Here is a 24,467-nt window from a genome sequence, read left to right on the forward strand (position 1 = left end):
ACAATAATCCTTCTGTGGAAACAATATGATTTCTTTTCCTATCCACAAATTCAAGTACCAAAGAAAATTTCATTTAAAAAGACTTCACTGATAGATGTGAAAATAAATGAATTATTAGTATTCTTTAAATAATGTACAGAACATGTTGTAAAACAGTGTACAGAAATGTACAGAACATGTTTCAAAATAGTGTACAGAACATACTGCAGAACATTGTACAGAAGTGTACAGAACATGTTGCGAAACAGTGTTCAGAAATGTACAGAACATCTGCAGAACATTGTACAGAAATGTACAGAACATGTTGCAAAACTGTGTACAGAACATAGTGCAGGACAGTATACGGGACAGTATATGGGACATACTGCAGAACACATTATTCTACAGAAGACTGAGATCTTGACTGTCAACAGCTGAGTCAATGCTCACACGGATCAATGCAGATTATACATACAAACACTTTATTAATAATTTTAATACAAAGGATATAAAATATGATCAATATGCTTCAACTACAAACTCGACTATCTATAAGATCAGACTATGACCTTCTTAACTTACAAAAGGGCTTTTTGATGCAAATCTAGAAGTAAATGTTAGTGGATAATTGTCAATAACTCAATAAATTAAATGCCCTGTATTCCAATTTACCTAAGATGTTATCGTAATAACAGCTGGTATAGTCTATACAACATGTTATATCAATTTTGGCTCCTCAACTAGAAATATGTTAATTTAACACAACTGCCCCAACAAAGTAAAACTTAACCTGATTGACAGAGGGAGGTCATGTTCCTTTACTGGTAGCTAAATTAGACACTGGCTCCTATGTTGCCAAGACGGATGTTAAATTTAATGAAATCATCTATTTAGGTTAATCATTCTAAGTCCTTCACTGTGCATTACAAAAATGATACTATGTTCTGATCATCAATACATAAATCACCGAGGTAATAATGGCAAATGTTTAAGTGGGAAACTTGCAGGTAATACAACAGTATGCCCCTAAACATCTGAAGTGGTGTATAAAATACATTACTAAACTATTTCTTGTACTATTATTGCACATTCAGCATTTTAATCAATATATCCAGCCATTACCAAATGAAATACTTACCCTATATACTCACATCCAAGTCAGTCCCCACAGACCCTGGCCTGTATGTATATTATGTGATGGCAGATCAGGGTTTATGTTGTTTGTTCAATGATTAGCCCTAACAAACTGCATAGTCCCAGATCTGCTGGCTCATTAAGCAATGGCTGATCTGGTTCTATGCAATTTGCAGTTGATCAGACTTAAAAGTGAGTACATATGGTATTTACCTGTGCGTTGGAGTAGTATGTATTCCACGCTGAACGGAGGGTCTCTTGACCACCTATGTCCCACATCAAGAAGTGAATGTTCTTCCACACCACCTCTTCAACATTGCTACCAATAGTTGGGGATGTATGGACCACTTCATTCATCAAACTGGAAAAAAAAGACCAAATTTAAAATTTAAATGCACATTCTTCATGTGTTCAAACTTTACATAAAGATATTGACATCTAAGCAAATTGTAACATCCATTCTGGGAGGGAGTTGACTGATAAAATTTGCATTAAAACATCGTGGCTTTATTAGAACCCACAACCATGCATGCCTGGTGAAATGCTGTCACTTCACTTTGTACATCAAAACTGTCTCTAAAACAGACTTTTAAACTTTGTTTTTTTTGACATAATCAAACTGGGAGAGAAAATGAACCTGCCAATGGATGATTACCAACATATTCAGGTAAACTAACCTTTACAGTAATTACAAACATGCAATGATAAAAATGTTTATGACAAAGTTGAAGATAAATGTTAGTGGGAAACTGTTTATGACATTGTTGAAGATAAAAGTTAGTGGAAAACTGTTTACGACATTGTTGGTACACACATATAATGGGAAAATCGTAATAAGGAAACTATATAACACTGCTGACACATACATGTGATACTGAAACTGTTTTTGATACCATTAGTCTGTGCCTTTATTATGATATTTAAATTCATTAATTATAATTTTCTAAGCACACAATGATGATATTATGTCAAATACAGTTCTTACATTTCAGTGTTTAGTAGCACACAAGTGAATACAAATGTCATGGCCCAAGTAAGACGTTAAATGTACTTAACATAATCTGCATAAAAAAATAAATGGACAAATAAACCAAAAATAAACTGAATCATGGATTTAAAACATAAAAATATGTAATTATGAGTTAGGATTCATTTTTTTTATTTGCATTATTGCCCCATGCTTTAAACAAGTTGGTCATAAATATAGCTAATTGGAATGACTTTACTTACTAATGAAGTAGTGAGTAATCTACATGCCTGGACCCCTTATTAAGGCAGATGCCTGGACCGCTTAACAAGGTAGATGCCTGGACACCTTATTAAGGCAGATGCCTGGACCCCTTATTAAGGCAGATGCCTGGACCCCTTAAGGCGGATGCCTGGATCTCTTAACAAGGTAGATACCTGGACCCCTTATTAAGGCAGATGCCTGGACCCCTTATTAAGGCAGATGTCTGGACTTAATATTTAGGCAGATCACCTGAACCCCTTATTAATGCAGAAGTCTGGACCCCTTATTAAGGCAGATGCCTGGACCCCTTAAGGCAGATGCCTGGACCTCTTAACAAGGTAGATACCTGGAAACCTTATTAATGCAGATGCCTGGACCCCTTATTAAGGCAGATGTCTGGACCCATTGTTAAGGCAGATACATTCTTACAGCAGTTTCCATTTGGTTCTAAGCTATCAATTTTGTGCCAGTCAAAAGATGTCTTCAAATATTTAACATCAAAGGCCACTTTAACTTAACTGTTTTTAATGCACTTGTTTAGGGAAATCTCATCCAAACAAAATACTTTGAGTATTAAAAACAGCTATAAACAATTATATCAAATGAGGTGGGGCAGGAGACAAACATTTCCAAATGTCAGTCCAAACTTGCCTGTGTTTGTGAAAGGCTGCTCTTTACAGGGACAGATGGACTCATGAGTCAAAGACAATGCCTGACAAAGTGATGAAAGGTCAAGCCAGATTAATTACTTACATAGATCAGTCAAGTTAATCAAGCCTGTTCTGACAGGGATACATATCTTCTTAACGAATCTCAGCCTTTAATGTGCACATATATATTTCTATACATTCTGCCTAAAAGAACATCTGGAAAACTTTATATATAATGCAGACATCAATAATATTAAACTCATTTCAGGGGATTCTTCTTTTAAAATATTGATAAAGTGATTAAATATCTTTACCATTCATATATATATATATATATATATATATATATATATACATAAAAGTTGGAGCCAACTGCAAAGAGCATAGACCAAGATCTGCTCTTGCATAATGCACCACCATACCTGGGTCTGTGTGGTTTGTTAGTACTAATCAGAAGAACAAACAACACTGACCCAGATCTGATGGTTAGGATCTATCTAGCTTGCAGATGAACCTGTCTTGTATGTTTGTGTATTTATGGTAATAAGAAAAGAATCAAAAGTGGTTTACAAAGCTTCAAACTTAATCAAAACACTTAAGAAAAGATTATTTTTTTAAGCTTTTCTTTAGTTTTCAAATTAAATTTTCCTGCAAACAAATATAAATGAAAATCACAAATAATCTCGGAATCAACAATGTTGATGATAGCTACATTGTCTTCTAAAAAATAACCAACTGTGGGGAGCACTACTTGGTTAACTTAAACCTGAAATAATGTACAGTTGACTTCAATTACAAAAAATTGGAAAAACTAATTTTCTGACTTTTCAACTATGAAACATTTTCCTTCCTAACAGACTTATTTAGTTATCCTCATTGGTCTAAAACAGATCCAATCAAAATGTAAAACACACTAAAAACTCATGCACAATTTCCTATTTCAGCAATTTAGTGTTGAAAGTTATATTCCAATTTTACACATAAATAAATGACAGGCCTTATTCAGAAATAGCAACCTCTGCAATAACAAACAAAAATAAACTCTGAAACAACAATTCAGATGTTTAGAAAAATCCTCAAAGTATGCCTTCCTAACCAATAACCTCGCCAATAAAAAAAATTAATATGAAACATCAGCTACATCATAAACAGAATGTAGCAACAACAAAAAATTGCGGTTCTTTCTACCAAAATATGAACATGCATACTGTTTCATCATTGTGTGAGCCATAATTCCCATGGAAAATAATCCACCACCTTACTGCATAGTTTATTTACAGATTACTCTTGAAGACTTCCCAAGTAATCCACCACCACCTTAACTACATGGTTTCTATACAGATTACTCTTGAAGACTTCCCAAGTAATCCACCACCACCATAACTACATGGTTTATATACTGATTAGTCTTGAAAGACCTCCCAAGAAAAGTAATCCACTGCCTTACTTCATGGTTTATATACAGATTACTATTGAAAGGCTTCCCAAGAAAAGTAATCCACTGCCTTACTTCATGGTTTATATACAGATTACTCTTGAAAGACTTCCCAAGTACTCCACCACCACCTTAACTACATGGTTTCTATACAGATTACTCTTGAAGACTTCCCAAGTAATCCACCACCACCTTAACTACATGGTTTCTATACAGATTACTCTTGAAGACTTCCCAAGTAATCCACCACCACCATAACTACATGGTTTATATACTGATTAGTCTTGAAAGACCTCCCAAGAAAAGTAATCCACTGCCTTACTTCATGGTTTATATACAGATTACTATTGAAAGGCTTCCCAAGAAAAGTAATCCACTGCCTTACTTCATGGTTTATATACATATTACTCTTGAAAGACTTCCCAAGTACTCCACCACCACCTTAACTACATGGTTTCTATACAGATTACTCTTGAAGACTTCCCAAGTAATCCACCACCACCTTAACTACATGGTTTCTATACAGATTACTCTTGAAGACTTCCCAAGTAATCCATCACCACCTTAACTTCATGGTTTATATATAGATTACTCTTGAAAGACTTCCCAAGTAATCCACCACCACCGTAACTACATGGCTTCTATACAGATTACTCTTGAAGACTTCCCAAGTAATCCACCACCACCATAACTACATGGTTTCTATACAGATTACTCTTGAAAGGCTTCCCAAGAAAAGTAATCCACTGCCTTACTTCATGGTTTATATACAGATTACTCTTGAAAGACTTCCCAAGAAAAGTAATCCACTGCCTTACTTCATGGTTTATATACAGATTACTCTTGAAAGATTTCCCAAGGAAAGTAATTCACTGCCTTACTTCATGGTTTATATACTGATTAGTCTTGAAAGACCTCCCAAGTAATCCACCACCACCTTAACTACATGGTTTCTATACAGATTACTATTGAAAGGCTTCCCAAGGAAAGTAATCCACTGCCTTACTTCATAGTTTCTATACAGATTACTCTTGAAGACTTCCCAAGTACTCCACCACCTCCTTAACTGCAAGGTTTATATACAGATTACTCTTGAAAGACCTTCCAAGTAATCCAACACCACCTTAACTACATGGTTTCTATACAGATTACTACTGAAAGGCTTCCCAAGGAAAATAATCCACTGCCTTACTTCATGGTTTCTATACAGATTACTCTTGAAAGACTTCCCAAGTACTCCACCACAACCTTAACTACATGGTTTCTAGACAGATTATCTTGAAGACTTCCCAAGGAAAGTAATCCACTGCCTTACTTGATGGTTTATATAAAGATTACTCTTGAAAGACTTCCCAAGTAATCCACACCACCTTAACTACAAGGTTTCTATACAGATTACCTTGAAGACTTCCCATGGAAAATAATTCATCCCTATTTCTATATAGCTATGCATGCTATTCATGATTATTTCATGTATGAGATGCTTACAACTGATACAATATGGTTGTCTTTCCTGCATTGTCCAATCCAACAATGATGACTTTGTGTTCTGCAAAAAAAGAATAAAAAACATTGACATCAGTGAAATGGTTTTATAGCTATATGTATATTCATCTGGTGACTTTCCTACTCCTACCTTCCAATACAGTTTAATCAAATGAGACAAGAAAAGAAAGAAAAAAAAATGAAAATGTTACTGTAAATGAAATTTCTTATAACTTTGTCACCAGCCATCTAACCCTTGGAATGAAACTATGAATACCCATTTTGTAAATGATTACTTACCATGTGTAGAAGATTGATTTTAGGGAGACGTGGTTATGGACAGATGACAAGCATATGTCTGGAAAGATTTTATTTCCTGAATGTAAAATCATACATCATACATGCATAAGAAACCCATATGAATAAGGAAATCATTAACAAAGACAAATTTATACAGCACTTATATCAAGACTGATTAAGTTCAACAGCAATCATGTAGCCTTTATAATACATAAGTGTATACATCATTCAGATCATGCAATATTTGTCTATTTACATATACCACTGTCATGACTGCTTATGAAACTGCTCCTATAACTATATGACTTGCGAATCATGTTTCATTGATACCATAGAGAATATGTACAAGCATCCAGTGTACCGATGTTGATTCAGTAAATATTTAGGGATGAAGTGACCATATCATTTATAACCACAAAAAAGACCATTTAAGACTCACATCTATAACTTTCTCCTTATATAGTCAAGTGATTCACTTTTTTAAACATAATTTATATTCCACTGAAGGTATGCAAAGTAATCCCTGCATAAGTTGGAAATTAAGCTGCCTGTATAAAAAGTATCACTAATCAAAATAAGTGTATCAGTTCTTATAGCATCCTACTGTAACCCCTAGGGAAAGTATTGGGGGGGTGTCTAACTTGTGCTTAATTTTGCATACACTGTGTCCAAGACTGAAAGTCCTTGTACATCAGAACTTATAACAGTATTTGATCCAATATGTAGAAAATGTAAGCACTTAATCATGGAACAGAATACTGGAATAAATACAAACCATGGCAAATACTTCTTTTTATAACTAAATATCCTAAATTCATTCACAGTTAATTATTTCAAGCATGTAAATGAAATATGTAAATAAATGTTTTTAGGTCCAGACTTTTTTAGTATGCAATGCTGAGGAATATCAATTTCCTTTTTCTAGGTAGGAAGCATCATATTAGGTTTTTGTTACAAATGTACCAACTATGCAAATTATTTATATTATAGCTTTGCATTTATCTGAAACTTCATCTGGATCCTAACAACACGGATAACATAGCTGTTACTAAATGTACCTTTCAGGTACTGCTATACATATTGTGAACAGGACATGGAGGTGTTCTAATTTGATGAGACCATGGTAATAATTTTTGACATAATTTGGCAACATTACTGGAGAAATGCTTAATCTGTCTTAACAATAATTATGAACTTGTAGGTGCACATAAAAAGTTATATAATTTTCCTCACAGATTTTACATAGATAACAAGTACCAATTAAACTTTTTTTAAAAAGCCTTTTCTAATCCAACAATCTGGGTATTGATTTGGGACAAAAATTCACATAATTCCTTATCTGTAACATTTCAAAATAAAAACAAAATACACAAAAATCGAATAAAACTGATTTTTACAAATGATATAATGATTTCTTTATAGAAATACATTTTAAATAGTTCAAAGTACCTTCATCTTTTGACGAGTATGGCAAGTGAGCACTGGTGTTTGGGCTGTTGTCAACCAACAGTATTACCCACCTTATTTTACTGTCAGAGAACCAGTTTATGGGTGCAGGGGAATAAAAATTACAGTACTATATATTTTTAGATGCACCCACTGGCTTATAAACAGATTTAATTTTCTTTTTTTCCATTATGCGTTTCATAAACTTCAATTAATATACAATAATGTTCCACTAATAACAGCATATAGACTATTGGTGTGAGGCTACGTTATTAGGTGCAGACCGGCAATTCAATGTTTAGCTGCATGAAGGTACATGGAAATGCCGCAAAACACATTTCTTCAAAATGAATACAAATTTTCTAACAATAATGAATGGAAGCAAGTGTGGTTTGTATGCCAATGACAAAGAAATTAATTTTTTTATATATTAGCATTAGTTCTATGGGAAATTAATTAATGGTTTGATCCCAGACTTGAACAAACAATAGCCACAAATTACAGTGAATGTAACATATTTTACTCTGTAACACACCAGAAGTGTTACCTATAAAAAAAAATTAAACTAGAGAAGCTATAAAACATCGGAGAAACTTCAGTTATTAAATGGTCAGTATAGTATTTAAATCATGGAAGAGGAACAAGTCTGAAATGTCTCCTTTACACTGGCATATGCTATCATTGGTGAAACATGCTGATGGAAAAAAAAATAATTGGCATGGAATTACTTTAACAGGGTGAGGGCATATTTCAAACATCGTGAGTCAATCACCTTGTTTTAATTTTGTATAAAGTGAGTGGCACAGTCAATATATCTTTTTTAATCTGAAATGAGCGTATATGCATGTGACAGCTGTCTTTGATGAGCGTATATGCATGTGACAGCTGTCTTTAATGAATTCTCAATGTAAACAATACAAAGGCAAACAAATAATAATTCAGAACTGGTGACGATTAATCCTGTATATGATATGTGTTATGTATTGATTCTACACCTCTTAGGTACCGATGTGGAAAAAGTATTGAAACATCCATATATCAATTAATTGTCTCACCCTAATATCAAAAAACTTCGTTCATCATAATTTACATTTTTCAAATTACAAATAAGCATATCTACTGCCCTCAATGCTTTATCAACCATTGCTTGTTACACTTTTGAGAATTTTCCCTGTACATAACAGTAGTGTTATTAGTAGCATCTAGTTATTTAAGTAGTAAACATCAGTTTATCAACAGATGACATGAGATATAGTAAAGGGGTCAATTAGGTTACAGTACTTGAGTCACTTCCTCATACAAGTTGACAGACCACCTCTGTGTGACACACATTACTTATGAATGTCATGTTTTTGACATTACATTTCCGGACACACCAGCAAACTATGAACTAAAAGCCCCTCAGGCAATAAAGATCAGAAATCAAGATTTGTGACTGATGCAATTAGATCACATTAATCTGATGATACCTAAAGGCAAACAAGCACCCAATAAAAAGTGCTGGATGAAAATAGAAATAACCTGAAAGCTATCTGGAGGATTTTTATAAATAGAGTTTCATGCAGGGAATTGTCGAAGTAAAACTGAAATCTTACCCTCAATCATGAGGGCACTGATACTGATAATCCATCTCAAATATTCTTAATGACATTTTTTTTCCCTCAATGACTGAAAAATTTAAAGAACCCAAAACTTCATTCGGAACTCAAACATCTTTGTGCTAAAAAAACCTCCCATACAATATAAAGTTTGGAATTCCTGAAATCAGTCCTGAATTTCTGCTGAAATATATTTTTAAAATGGATGACTGTAAAGTTACCAGACTTGATATGATTGGACAACAATCCTATATACATTTATCCTCTCCAATTTCAATTTTGGTCCCTTAGCATGGCATTTCTGCACCGACATGAACACTACTAAACTTGAAAAAATACATAACTATGCTCTGAGATTTGTGTACGATGATTTTACAAGAAGCTATCATAAACTTTTACTTATGGAGAAAATGCCAACTCTAAAGATGTGTAGACTTCGGGTTATGGCTCTAGAGACCGTCAAAATACTGAATAAGTGTGCTCCCAAATCTTAAGACGATTTAACAAGTTTTAAGCACAATAAATGTAAGTTTAGATATTCAAATATTTTAGATGTCCAACAAATTCAAACCTCAACTTCTGTCACAAATTCCTTTAGATATGCCACTCTATGCAGTGAGCTATCAAACCAATTTAGGGAACAACCAGATTTTAATTCATTTAGATCTTTAATTCTATCATACAATGGTAAGGACTGTAAATGTAAGTCTGTAAATAATACTCCCCCCATGACAGCTAATGTTTGTGTTATGGTTTGTTATTTATCTGTGCTTGTCTTGTGTACTAATCAAGTGCCCTAGTGTTATCTCCTCTCTTTTTATAAAAGTAAGGCAGTAAGGCATGAGCTGCATTTGTAATTTGATTTTTTTTGTCCCAGTTAGGTGAGTCTGCATTTATTTTAGATTTCAAATCTTACTAATCCTTTCTTTTTAAACCCTAAATTGTAATTGTATTTATCTTAGATACTAAATTCATTACAGGTGACTTTTTTTTGTCCAATTCTGTTTTTATGTGTTATGATGAGTTTGAATGTCTAGCTTCTTGTATTGCCTTTAACTGTTTTAGGTGATGTTGGTAAAATGATCATTGGAGCTTATGTTAAATTGTGGTTTTAACCATGCCAATGTTAAATAAATCTTACCTTATCTTACCAGGGCACCTGCTATGGCAGAGAGTATAGCTTTCAATAGCAGTGAAAGTAATAAGTCTAATAAATTTCCATTTCTATCCTTTCTTGTCTTTACACATTATTTGAAAAACATGTACATGATTCTTTTCTATTTGAAAAAACTTTTGATTTTGTTAATGATAACAGTCTGGTTTTTGACAGAATCACTCGTGTGAAACTGCATTTATATCTATGATTGATAATGGCTGAAATCATTTGACAAAGGATAAATGACAGGCACCATTTTGACTGAATTTCATAAAGCTTTTGATCTCATAGACCATGAAATTTTGTTTGAAAAACTGAAAATCTACCAATGCAATGAAAACTCCCTAAACTGGTTTACTTTATACTTAACTGAAAGAAAAGTATTTTAAAATGGTAAACTTTCTCAACGTAAAAATATTAATTGTGAAGTACCACAGGGCTCTATCCTCAGACCTCTGTTTTTCATTCTATTTATCAATGACCTACCTCATAAGATAGGAAATTCAATTTCTTCCACTGACCTCAATGCAGATGATACTACACTAAATCAGGTAAAACCAAACCTTGAAAATAATTTACACAATCCTCTTAACAGACTCATCGTATGCTGCAAGGAAAACAGCATAATTATAAATACAGAAAAAAATGAAAGCCCTTCTTACAATAAAATAAAAACAAGCAAGGCAGCAACTCCAAGTTCTATTTGACAATGTGAACCTTAATATGACCCCTCATGATAATATTTTCAGCGAATTCGTAGATAACAATCTAACTTTGGTCCAGTGTATTTGTAGATAACAATCTAACTTGGTCCAGTGTATTCATAGATAACAATAAAACTTGGCTTAACTCTTATCTTTGGCTACTGAGGAAAACCAAAACATACATTCTATTTGAATATAGGATGATCTTTTTATAAAAGTTATATTCAGCTATATCTGAAATATGTTATGTAATTTGGGAAAATACCACCAATTCAAACAATAAAACTTGTAAGACTCCAAAAGAGGGCATGCCATTTAATTCTAGATCAAAGTATGGAAAATTTCCAAGACACAATGTATAATATACCAATTTTAACAAAACATGAAAGAATATATCTGAGAAAGGCCAAATTAATGTGTAACTTTAAGGTGTCTAGAAGAGCCATTCCTGTTTATCTAAGCAATATATTTCACCAAAGAGATGGTACTCCAAATTTAAGGTCAGTTATAAGTAGAAATTACGTTATATCAAGGCCAAAGAAATAATTGTTTTTTTTTTAAAAATTCAATATGCTGTTTCACTAGTATGAAACAACATTCCCAGTAACATAAGGCAGGCTCCTAGCATTTCTTTTTTCATAATTGATGTCTCAAATGGATGAAATCTTAAGACAATTAAACAGTGCTAGCAATATAAATACCGCCTGCTTTTCTATATTTTTGCACTGTTTTCTCAGTTAAATTTTTCAATACAGGATGATATTTTATATATGTTTATGTGTTCACAGATACCTGTATATTCCAGGTTTGATATATTAATTTTTCAAATCACTTAATACTTGTTAATACATCATGTTGTACCGGTATACACTGTATGTACGTGTATTGTACATACTTTAATAAGTAGAAGGCCTCATGGTTAAGATTAGTTTAGTAACTGAGTAACCCTCTCTAAATAAGTATTAATAATAATACTATTATTAGAAATCAATGGCAATAATTAACCAAAGTTTCCTCTGACCTGCCCCAACATAAATATATAATCTGTGGTGACCTCTTCCCATCCCCCATCCCCACTCTCCAAGTATCCATCAATGATGGAGGGAAAGATCGCAGGCAACAAGACAATCGGTATCAAACACCGTTAAACAATAGATGGAATGCACTCACAAAGACAAGGTCTTACTCAGTATGTACACCCAACACTGCTAAAATGGAGACCCTGAGATAATGACAGCTGCTAGCTAAGTGTGCTTTCTGTTCTGGAAAAAAGCAGCATCACTATTATATTTCTTGTGTGCACTATCTATGCTTGAATACCTGATAAGCCAAACTATGACTCCCTGTACTGGGGGCCCCATGTGGCCGAGTGGTCCAAAGTGCTAACCGTTCCAGATCAATGCCATCTCACTTCTGTCTGCGTGGGTTCGAGTCCAAGGCTTGGCTACCGTGGGTAAGCCTGCCAGTAGCTTCTTGTGGGTCGGTGGTTCTTCCTGGGTTTTCCAGGGTTCTTCTTCCACTAATTATACTGGCCGCCATGTATAGCCTATCTTGTGCTGAGAAATGGCGTTAAACCCTATAACAACAACAACAACGACTCCCTGTACTTGTATCTGATGTGGCATGAAAGTTTTCAAAATCGTAGTCATTTATTTCTATTCCAAACATTTCCTACAAACTGTAAATGTCTAAATAGTATACTGACTCCATCAACTGACTATCAGTAGCTTTCCCCTTCAATAATTAAAGTATTGTGTGTGAACAAGCAAGATAGTTTTTTTTTATTCCTTATCATTTGCTCACTTAGAACTATCAAAGCACAAAGCAATCTTGATCAATCAGAAGCTTGCTGCAATGATGACACTGTAGTCTTGCCTTATTAATAGTTAGGACAGAAAGCACAAGAGTCTGAAATTTTGTCACAATTGAAAAATGACAAAAGGGTCCAGCCTGAAGAAAAGATTGAGCATAAGTGATAAGGTTGGGTGGGATCCATTTCTTGGAGCCCAGATGTAAGCACTAAGCAAGGTGACATACTGAGATGGGGAGCACTGTCACAAAAATGTCATCTCAGTTATGCAGGCATGTACACATACACTGTATGATAGGAATAAACTCTGTACATGTTGGCATGGTGTACAGGCTCATTTGACTTGATAGAGGACAGATTATAATCAGTTTGTTCCCAAAGGATTTCCCAGTAAAGACTGACAAGATATTATTCATGGAATGTACATATATTTACATATATCCAACTTCAGTCATAACCTTACATTACGGAATTTTATTTCCAGTTTGTTGGAAGTAATTAGTAGAACAAATAACACAAAACATGATTTGCCATTGCATTATGCTATGGAAGATCATGTTGTTTGCAGTTGGATTCCACTTATATTATAAGCAAGTATATATATATATATATATATATATATATATATATATATATATATATATATATATATATATATATACACATACACCACTCTTCCAATAGGACAAGTGCTGTCAAATACAGATATAATCATGCTTAGGCCAAAAAGCACATTATGTGTGTTTCCAATTGCACTGGTTATAAAATTATGGAAGGTTGATAGGTTTATATATATATATATATATATATATATATATATATATATATATATATATATATATATATATATATATATATATATATATATAATTTTTTTTATAAGACATTAAGCATTTCAAGTACTGGAAAAATCAGCTCAATTTTTTTTCATTAATTTTTACTCTGGGAGAAAAACATACTAGGGCTGGCAATTGAAAAACAGGTGGCAAGCTGACTGGAAACATTTTTTTGGCTTTATACATGATGAGATGAGAAACAGGATGTTATGGATCTATTTTGAGTCATTCATTTGGATGAAGAATAGCTTGATGTACAATTACTGCAAAAGTATAATTTACACATTGATTGGTAAATATGGAGTGATTTATATACATAACTGTAATTTACAATGATACATTGACTGGTCCAAGAGAAAAATATTTGAATTATGATATCCAACTTAAGTTCATTCTTTATTAACGAGAACATTCACAGCCCTAAATGTAATGGATTTATGCGTCTAAAACAATCTGACTACAATTGATTAAAATCAAGATCTTGCACACATCAATACTTTTTGTTGTAAGTTACTACAAATAAGAGGTCCAGGAATTCCAAATTTCAAATGAACATGAACCTTGACTGGTGCATAGAAAAAAATTGTAATCCAATTTTAATCAATTAATGTTCAAAAAAGCTTGCCCAATTCCAATTAAAAATCCAAATTTTGTAACCAAAAAATATTATGTTACATCACATGGAAAAATGTGTAAGTCTGGGTATTAAATGTTACAAATTTGCATTTAAATTGGCTCTAACAGAAGAAGTTTAAAAAAAACTGCTGGGAACCAAAGGGGAATGCAACACTGTGTGTGCTTTGAGCAAAGATAAGGATTAAAATCATCCATAATGATAGCAATATCATACCATCAAAACAGACTGTAAACAACCTGCATTATAATTAGTTTAGACTGAAGCCGTATACCCATGACATGGTAGTTACAAAGGCATTATTAGCAATTCTTAGTCTGATGCCAATCATTAATTATATCATCGTCTGTCTGTCCCTGATAGATTAATATCCTTACTATATTTAAAATGCCACAAGATGGCCACACCACCAAAGTCGTTTATAAAGGCTAACCCAGACCTGCCAATCCTGACGAGTCCGTCTCAGTAAGGCAGTTTATTTGTTTCCATAAGATTTACCAGTTTTCAGTAAGGTGTAACAAAATATCAATAACTGCCACTGTAAAGCTGGAAAACATAATTAAAAGTTCAATGAATTTCTTTTTTCCATTTCACATGACAATGGCAATCATACCTTCCAACATGAGACATACTCAAATTGGCATGTGATGTCAAAAAAAGTAATTGTGTCTTTTCCAGCTTTTATTCACAAGAACCTGAATACTCCTTTTTATTCTTCTGTGTTGACTATTAACACTTTTCTATAAGCTTATTTTCCCTTTTGTCTTTAACATCCATCACTTTCTGGATGCCATTTTAACAAATTTATATAATAGTTTGTTCATGCAGACGCTTCGCATGAACAAATATGTGCACTTGAAAGCATCTTGGGTGCTGCTGTAAACAGTCTGGTTCCTGACTAACTGCACTAATTCTAATCTGAAACCCGGATCCAAATCAAACATGGACGAACCAATTACCTAGATTTTTCGACAGCGATCATTTCTCCTAGTTTTTGCTTGTATCCCGTAAGTCTGTATTTTATGGGTAATTTTCGTAAGACTTACGGCAAAATTGTAAGAGTTGGCAGGTCTGCTAACCCGTATTAATGGCCAACCATGGCACTAGACAAATAACTAGCATCAAAAGAGTACTGTATACGAAAATAAGTTGTTTTAAAAACTGTACTGCAAATTCAAATCTCTGATAAACAAAGATGAGAGGAAGAGCTTTCTGACGAGCTATAAAAATGCTGTCTTTGGTCAAATTAGACAGCATGCTCAAAAGTTCAACTACAAACAGCACAGACTCTGATCTGCTGTAGCATAATACACTGGCAGATCAGGGTGTATGTCTTCTGTTTGATTGATTACTCCTAATAAACTGTATAGATCAAGATTGCATTTGAATTGTGAAACACTCTATACAGTTTGCAGTGGGGCTTAAAGAGAGTATGTACTGTACATTAAGTTGAAAATATATCTGGTCTCAATTGTTCTGCAAACATTATGTACTAGTAAATGTTTATGGTTCTTCTCCATACTCAGATTATATTAGTCCTACTGGTCCTGATTTTATCCACCAACTGTTGATAAAATGAAGTTCAAAAAATAAAATTTAATTCATGTAAATGTAGGTATGGACATCTCAAAGACCAGAAACATCAAACGAGGACTGCTGTCACTAAAAACTGCGTAATGAGTTTTTACATCAAAATATTTTCACGTGTGAGTAATGATGAGCAATCATCAAGTTGTGGGCCCGTGTTTGCAGTACCATCTGTATCAAAAACAGGTTCGGTTCACAATTTCAATACGAATACTTTGCCCAAAGCTTTCTGAAGAACTTTCAAGACATACTGGATTTTGAAATGCCCCTCTTGGACACAAAGTGTCAAAGAATCCTGTACATGTACATTTTCCCCCAACAGGACACTAATAAGAAAAAGACTTAATTGGCAATAAGGATAATACATGAACAGAGATAATGAATTCTTAAAGGTATTACTCTACTGAACAGAGGTAATGAATTCTTTAAGGTATTACTCTATTGAACAAAGATAATGAATTCTTAAAGGTATTACTCCTCTCCTGGACCCTGTATTTTCATATTACCCAGTACCCCCAATTCCACCACTGTGAAATGCCTAGACAGAGTTCAGCTGACAGACCTATCTCATCCCATATTATATATGTAAATATGGAGGGTTTCTCTCAGTCAAGCATAAATCTAAAATAACTTAGCATGGATGGGTAAGGTTAGATGTAGTCCAATTTGCTTGAAATATATGCTTATTATTATTAACTTTGAGGAAATAATAATAACCATGATATATTTAAAAAGTCTGGCATTTTATTCAAGACTTGAGTAAAGGAAACTTATTGCCACTTCCAAGAAAATATGAAGTCTCACCAAATATTAATTTAGTAAAGGAGGCATAAGCACACCACTACAGTAGCAAGAACAGACATTGCAATCAACTGCCATATCAATAACTGACTCTTCAGTAAAGTTCACAATAAATTAATCCAATTTAAAATGATTTTATATTAAAAGCATGTTAACAAAAAACATGACAAAATAGATATTTTATTTTAGTAGGACATCTCGTTGTTGAGAAGGGTCTTTTAAACTTTGACAGAATAGCCTGCACTGTCGATGTCTGTCCAAGGGTCAAGTTTTTAAAAAAACACTTCATTCATAGAATGCTGATATCAAGCAGCTTGGTCCAAAATTGACAATTGTTCCGATTAGTTAAAATTTTCTTTAACTTGTTCAGAATTGTATATGGAATAAGAAGGAAAGATCTGGAATATTGCTATGAATGGATACCAATGTGTGTGATAAATACCTTAATCCACTCCATTGGAATCGATCACAAGTGTGTTTGCAACAATGCCATAAGTTTATGACAATCTTGATAACAGACATAAGATTTGTGTGCAAGATAAAGGAAAAAAATTATTACACATTCAATAAAGAGAATTACTAATCTTGACTCAAGAAAATTATTTCACTTTGAGTTAACACTTCCCATTAATATTTTAGTTCTAACACTAGGCCACCGGAGCAGTATATCCAAATAACAGAACCCAGCAATTACAACTTGGTCGCAGTCTAAGGTCGAGGTGAAATACAATACGGTCTGCCTTGGGTTTCAGTCCAAGGATATAACTTATTTCTCCTGTGCATTAAGGACCTGACAGAGTGCAGTATACAAAGAACACTGAATACAAATAATGCTATAATCCACATTATCAGGGTTAAAACCATAACAATGAAGAAATACATGCAGCATGGTCATCATTATATCAGTAAATGGTATCAAAACAATGCAATGTATATGATTCTAAAAATACCACTACAGTGTCACTAAGAACATAAAACTGATTATCCTTGCAAATTCCTATTCAACTATCTGTAATTGATGAATGTAGAATATTATAAACTCATGGGGGCATATGAGTGTAATATGTTATAAACTCCTTACTCATAGGGGTATATGACAGTGTAATATGTCAATATGTCACAAACTCCTTACTCATGGAGGTATATGAGTGTAATATGTTATAAACTCCTTACTCAAGGGGCATATGACAGTGTAATATGTTATGAACTCCTTTCTCATGGGGGTATATGAGTGTACTATGTTATAAACTCCTTACTCATGGGGGTATATGAGTGTTTCTCATGGGGGTATATGACAGTGTTACTCATGGAGGTATATGACAGTGTTACTTATGGGGGTATATGACAGTGTTACTCATGGGGGTATATGACTGTGTTACTCATGACGGTATATGACCGTGTTACTCATGGGAGTATATGACAGTGTAATATGTTATAAACTCCTTACTCATGGGGGTATGTGACAGTGTAATATGATAAACCAAGTCTGAAACATGATATGAATCACTTCTGTAACATTCTAGCTTCCATATTAACATTGCTACAAAAACTAAAGAAATATCTACCAGCTCATGCAAGAAAACTAACCTATATTTACATGTCATGGACTACTGTTGTACTATTTGGGATTCATGTACATAAACTAATAATTATGATTTAATGAATTTTCAAAAGTTGCTATGGCTAGAATTGTACTCGGTGATTTAATGACAATCTGCTCACTTGTTTCAGTCTTTAAACTGGCATCTTTTTGAGAAAAGAATTTCATATCTTGGTTTATAATGCTCTTCATAATAAATACCTTTTTACTTCTGTGATATGTATGCCTGAGCCTACAATGCTACCTCTCTCTATGCATCTCTAAGTTTAACATCAAACCTATATTTTAAGCTACCAAATGAAAAGACTAATGCAAAGAAATCAGCTACCATATCAACTAAACCAAGCTGGTAAATTTCCCTTCTTGAAGACACTATCTTTCAACTGCCAAGGCTTATAACAGCTTTCACTAAACAATATACATGTACTTCCTTATGGAACCATTATTTCATGAGCAAACAGCATCAGAGTTATGTAAAGAGATTCAGCATGGCAAGATCAAGTCAATGAAATAACTTGGCATGAAAATTTTTAAATGGAAACAATGGGAGTTCATGTACCTCATTCAAATGACAGGAAGATGCAAAAATTGAATTGGAAACAATAGGAGTTCATGTGCCTCATTCAAATGACAGGAAGATGTAACAATTGAAATGGAAACAATGGGAATTCATTTGCCACATTTCAAATGACAGGAAGATGTAAAACTTGAAATGGAAACAGTGCAAGTTCGTGTGCCTCATTCAAATGACAGGAAGATGTAAAAATTGAAATGGAAACAATGGGAGTTCATGTGCCTCATTCAAATGACAGGAAGATGTAAAAATTGAAATGGAAACAATGGGAGTTCATGTGCCTCATTCAAATGACAGGAAGATGTAAAAATTGAAATGGAAACAATGGGAGTTCATGTGCCTCATTCAAATAACAGGAAGATGTACAAATTGAAATGGAAACAATGGGAGTTCATGTGCCTCATTCAAATGACAGGAAGATGTAAAAATTGAAATGGAAACAATGGGAGTTCATGTGCCTCATTCAAATGACAGGAAGATGTAAAAATTGAAATGGAAACAATGGGAGTTCATGTGCCTCATTCACATGACAGGAAGATGTAAAAATTGAATTGGAAACAATGGGAGTTCATGTGCCTCATTCAAATGACAGGAAGATGTAAAAATTGAAATGGAAACAATGGGAGTTCATGTGCCTCATTCAAATGACAGGAAGACGTGCTGAAGAAAGCCCTGATATCTAATAGCCAATGCACTCCTACTCATTGAAAAAACTGTCTGTAAAACTTGTACTGGAGTTTCTAGAAGAAAAAAAACTGGAATAGAAACAAGTTCAGAGCTCAAATTTAACTTGTTAGTACTTGCAATTTTTTGTCAGTATAAACATTCATAGTCCTATAGCTTCTGGCAATGTTTCATTTTTCACTTTTATAAATCTATACTTTTAAGCCATGATGAGTTTGGGATTAAGATGATATATTTCTAGCTTCAATTATAATATGTATTATCATTCTGAATAAAGATATAGATCAGGGGTACTCCACGGGGTTTTTAAACTTGCAGTCAACGAGTTAAAAAGGTTGGATTCCAAACTATTCAAATAGCAGTCTGACTGATGATGCTAAATTTACTGCAAGATATTTATTATTATAAAAGAATGAAACTCTAAGACAACCGAGAACCATAGATGATAAAAACGGTTTTTTTCGTTTTTTTATTTTACTTCGAAAAACACGTTTTTTACGTTTTTTATATTTGGTACTTCAAAACAAGTTGCGGTTAGGGTCTTAGCACAGGTGACGTTGGCCTCCGCCCTGCGAGAGAAACTGGTCAACATTTGACTTCGTTCACATGAAAAAGCGAAACCGTATGCAGTGCAAGAGAGTGCGAGATGTAGTGTTTGTGCATGCAAATCTTCGCCTAAAGGAAACACTGGACAATATAAATTATATGGAGGAAACCACAGAGTGGTCAGATCAGTCAGATGGTGATAACGACGTTGAGTGGAAAAAATTAAATGTTATCTGGACTACGGTTTAAAACTTTTGACATTTTTTCATATTTGTATCACTGAAACTTTAAAACTGGTATGTAGCGTGTAAATAAGTAAAATACTGATTTTTGTGTTGCCTAAGAACTACTTGAACGTTTTTTTTTATTTATTGAGAAAACAATGCGTTTTTTTATGTTTTTTATTTTAATTTTAACGTTTTTAACATCTATGCTGAGAACACTGATGATTGTGATTGTTGATAATGTTACAACTATAACAATTCTCAATGACTTTACCTGGCCATTCTTAAATTCTATAATCACCTATCAACTTTTTACAAAGACTTAAAAAAGCCACTGTAAAAATCCCCTGCTAAAATCCCCACCAAATAAAAAAGGCAGAAATCAGCTTGAATATACCACGTGACACCCAATGCTTTAATGGATAGTTACAAATTTAGCATCTTTCCAGGAACAATCAAAGATGAAAATTCTGTATTTCAACTATCAATCACAACAGTGACATCTTCAAAATCAGCATAAAACCAAACTAATGTGTTTCAAAACGATCAATTTTTTTCTGCAACAAAGGAGGTGGGTAAACATAGTGCATTAAAGTCATTATGGTGTAGCAACTCACTAATCAACATGACACATTTAAGTTTATCTTCTTTCACCTTGAGGCCCTCATAAGTAATCAGCCTCACCAGTTTGAACAAGAACAAATTAGAGACAACCATTTTGTTTTAGGGAATAGGATGCATAACATGTGACAAATATCTGCAACTTGATGTCTTAAAAAAGTACTAAAGAGCAAGTTGTCATCCAATACAAAGTAACAGATACTTAACTGAAAATAATACTGCATAAATACAGTATTTGGCCAAATGTTAAACAGCTTAACTCAAGGAAATTAATGCCGATGCGAGCTTCATTTTACTTGGAATTAGGTATGATTTTGTTGGATTTATGCACTTTAAAGGGATTTCGCAAATGATCCGTTTTATACTACTGGAAAATATAGCACTTCCAAACAGAACTGCAAGTACAGTGTACTTTAAACCACAACTAACAATATGCATGTAGCATGTAATTCAGGTTTCTAGACCTGGGTTTTCAATAGAAGCTAGTATTGTTGAACAATGTATTCATACAGGAATCACCATGTACAATAGCATAACTTTACAAAAGTTGATTTGGTAAGCTTTATGGTCACCCTAGAGATGCTTACATTTTCCAATTCTGTAATAAACAATTTACATGCCCAACAAATTTAATGATGTCTCGTTCAAACCCAACTGATCATGATCACAACTGGTGATCATGAACTATTAATGAGGTGAGGAAGGTACATGTTTGACTTTTGGAAAAATATCAACAAGTGGCTTGTAAAAGATATCACAGATGTATCCACTGTGCACTACAGATGGGACAGCATAAAACAGAAATTAATAAGATGAACTATAGTTTTCTCCAGATGGCATTCAATGTCAGTACCTCAGAATGTAGCTAAAATTTCCAAATTTGTTTTGTGCATGAATGATTTAAACATATTGGCATACAGCACAACACCATTTATTCAATACATGCTGCAGAAGATTGGTCTGTGTACATCATGTAATCTGCCATCTTCATCCTGACTTCTGGCAGAGTTATTTTTTGACACTACCATGAAACCAATGGGAGGCAACTAAATTATGGTCAAATAAAAAAGCTGATCAGCCCTTAATAAACAAACCGACTCTTTCACAGGTTATGGCAGCATCCAAGAATCTGCTGCACACAAACCCCACTATTTCAGCTTGTAATGAATGGCAAGCGTCATGACGTTTGTCGATACAAACGGTAGGTATTGACTGTTAAAATAGGTTATGCATGAAACTATGTAATTATATGTAAATTTAAAGAGACTGATGTAAATATTCACTGAGCCACAGACACACATATGATCTGTGATACTGTGTGGAAAGAACTAAAGAGAAAGCATACTGATACAAGCAATATCAGACAATGATCAACAATGCAAAACAATTCAAACATATTGCTCAGTGAGATATCAAAGGATATAAGGATATGGAAAACATGCAATGAATACTACACAAACATTGTAACAGATTAAACATTTAAGTCAAGTTCAATACAATTCTTTTATAAAAAAAATCTATAAATTTGTCAAATTTCAAGCAGATATGCATCAATGTTAAATAGGTTTATAGTATATTTTCCCCATGGCTGTACCTACACAATAATACAGTATCTTCTTATGCTAATTATTTTTACTGCCAATATTAGCTGGTGTATTATAACAAATACCTACAAGTCTATTTGTTTTCCTTATGATTACATTATCTGGCAACTTGAATTTTCCAAGGCATCTTTTATCACACTGTTCACTGATGTTTTTAATCAATTAGTCAATTAACTAATGTGTGTGTGTGTGTATGTATATATATATATATATATATATATATATATATATATATATATATATATATATATATATATATATATATATATATATATATTGCAATCAAAGAATTATGAACATATTGCAATGTGAATGCGATGATTCTGCATGATACAGTAAAGCCTATCTTGAAATACCATTGTTATGTGAGATCACCTGCTTGAGAGACCATCATTTTTTGGCAAAAGTTGTGGTCTTTCAAGAAGCTTCTACTGTACATGTTTTCCTTATCAATAAGACTAAATGGTTAAACCAATCAGATCAACAGAAGAGCAGAGGCAGGAATTATCAATATCAATTGAATATTCAATTATATCATAAAAGAATTAATATTTTTCACAAACTTTCCTACTAGTCCATCAGAGAAATGCATTATAAGTGGAGTTGATACACAAGTACATTTTTATATATGGATGGCAACAGACCTCTTACTCCCACAGAATTGTCATTACCCATGAAAAACTGAAATTACATTTTTTTCCCAACCTTCTCCTACTACTTGATTTTTTTTTAAAAACCCTCTAAGACATCCAATTTTTAAGTCATATTGTGGCAATTAACAAAAGGTGGGTAGTCATATAAGAACAAGGAAGTGCACAGACAGTACAATCCTGACCTAACTATTTGCAAAGCAATATCTAAGTAATTCTAGTACAGTTAAAATTAGTAACACAAATGTCTTACTTCAACACACAAAACATACACTGACGGAAATTAATAAGAAATTTGGCTGAAAGCTAAATGATGCAAGGTTTACAAATCTGATAAAGGTTACTTCCTGGAAAGGTTCTGGAAATTTAATTTCCTCTTAACCAATTTGAGCAGCAGATGACATGAACTGACCAGTATCTAAGCGCAAAAAAGGGTGCCTACTTACTTTCCTTCATCACTAATAATCAGTTATTGATTATCACGAAGCCAAACCAACACTAGAATAAGGTGATTTGGCATTAATCACTACCGACTCCGCATTCCTTATTTTATTTTTTATCGAAAATTGTCACCCAAAATTATAAATTTAACTTGAATAATGACAACGGACTTCACACTGATTTCATCAACCGCATGGGGACAGCCTCAGAATTCGTACAGTATATTTTTTTATATCCATTCTAAAAGCAAAGGATTATCAACTTAACTACCCAAGCTAATAACTCTGTACAAAATGCGCTGATGGGTCGTGTGACCACAAAATGACAGAACAAAACAATAACAAATAAGACTGTTCCCCTTCCTGACACTGAATACACTCATGTCATCACTTTTATCTGTCATTTGAGCCGAAGAACATTTTCACTGCTTAATACATATAACGCTAGCTGTATATAGCCAGAGGGCACAATGTGTAACTAAACTGAACTCACCTTCATTTGTGAAAAAACTCCATAAGCGAGAAAACAGCAGCCCCATGTTACTGTCAGTTGTGGGCAATATAAGTGAAATCTACAAAACTTATCACACAGTTATGTTACTCATCTAGTTCAGGGTGAGTCCACACTATTTATATCCATTAGGAAAACCCTCGAACTTTAAAACACGCCACGAATGGGATAATTTAGTTCCCACTCCTTTGTCAACTTCATTGACACGAAACACAGGAAATTCTACA

At 33.5% G+C, this 24,467-nt stretch overlaps 1 protein-coding gene across 1 annotated transcript in view; it reads right to left on the minus strand.

Moving 5' to 3' along the window:
* The window catches only part of LOC149776122 (ADP-ribosylation factor-like protein 5B), a 47,478-nt gene extending 23,032 nt beyond the window's left edge, over positions 1–24,446 (minus strand). Inside the window, exons 1-3 of the mRNA XM_089942374.1 lie at positions 24,223–24,446; positions 5,918–5,978; positions 1,327–1,474 (exon numbers count right to left, since the gene is read on the minus strand). Coding sequence (XP_089798500.1) covers positions 1,327–1,474; positions 5,918–5,978; positions 24,223–24,268 — 255 coding nt within the window. The 5' untranslated portion in view covers positions 24,269–24,446. The remainder of the gene's footprint in view (positions 1–1,326; positions 1,475–5,917; positions 5,979–24,222) is intronic.
* Between the last annotated feature and the right edge of the window lie 21 nt (positions 24,447–24,467).

This window comes from Sinohyriopsis cumingii, chromosome 18 (assembly GCF_028554795.1).
Source record: "Sinohyriopsis cumingii isolate HCF-2022 chromosome 18, ASM2855479v2, whole genome shotgun sequence".
NCBI lineage: Eukaryota > Metazoa > Mollusca > Bivalvia > Unionida > Unionidae > Sinohyriopsis > Sinohyriopsis cumingii.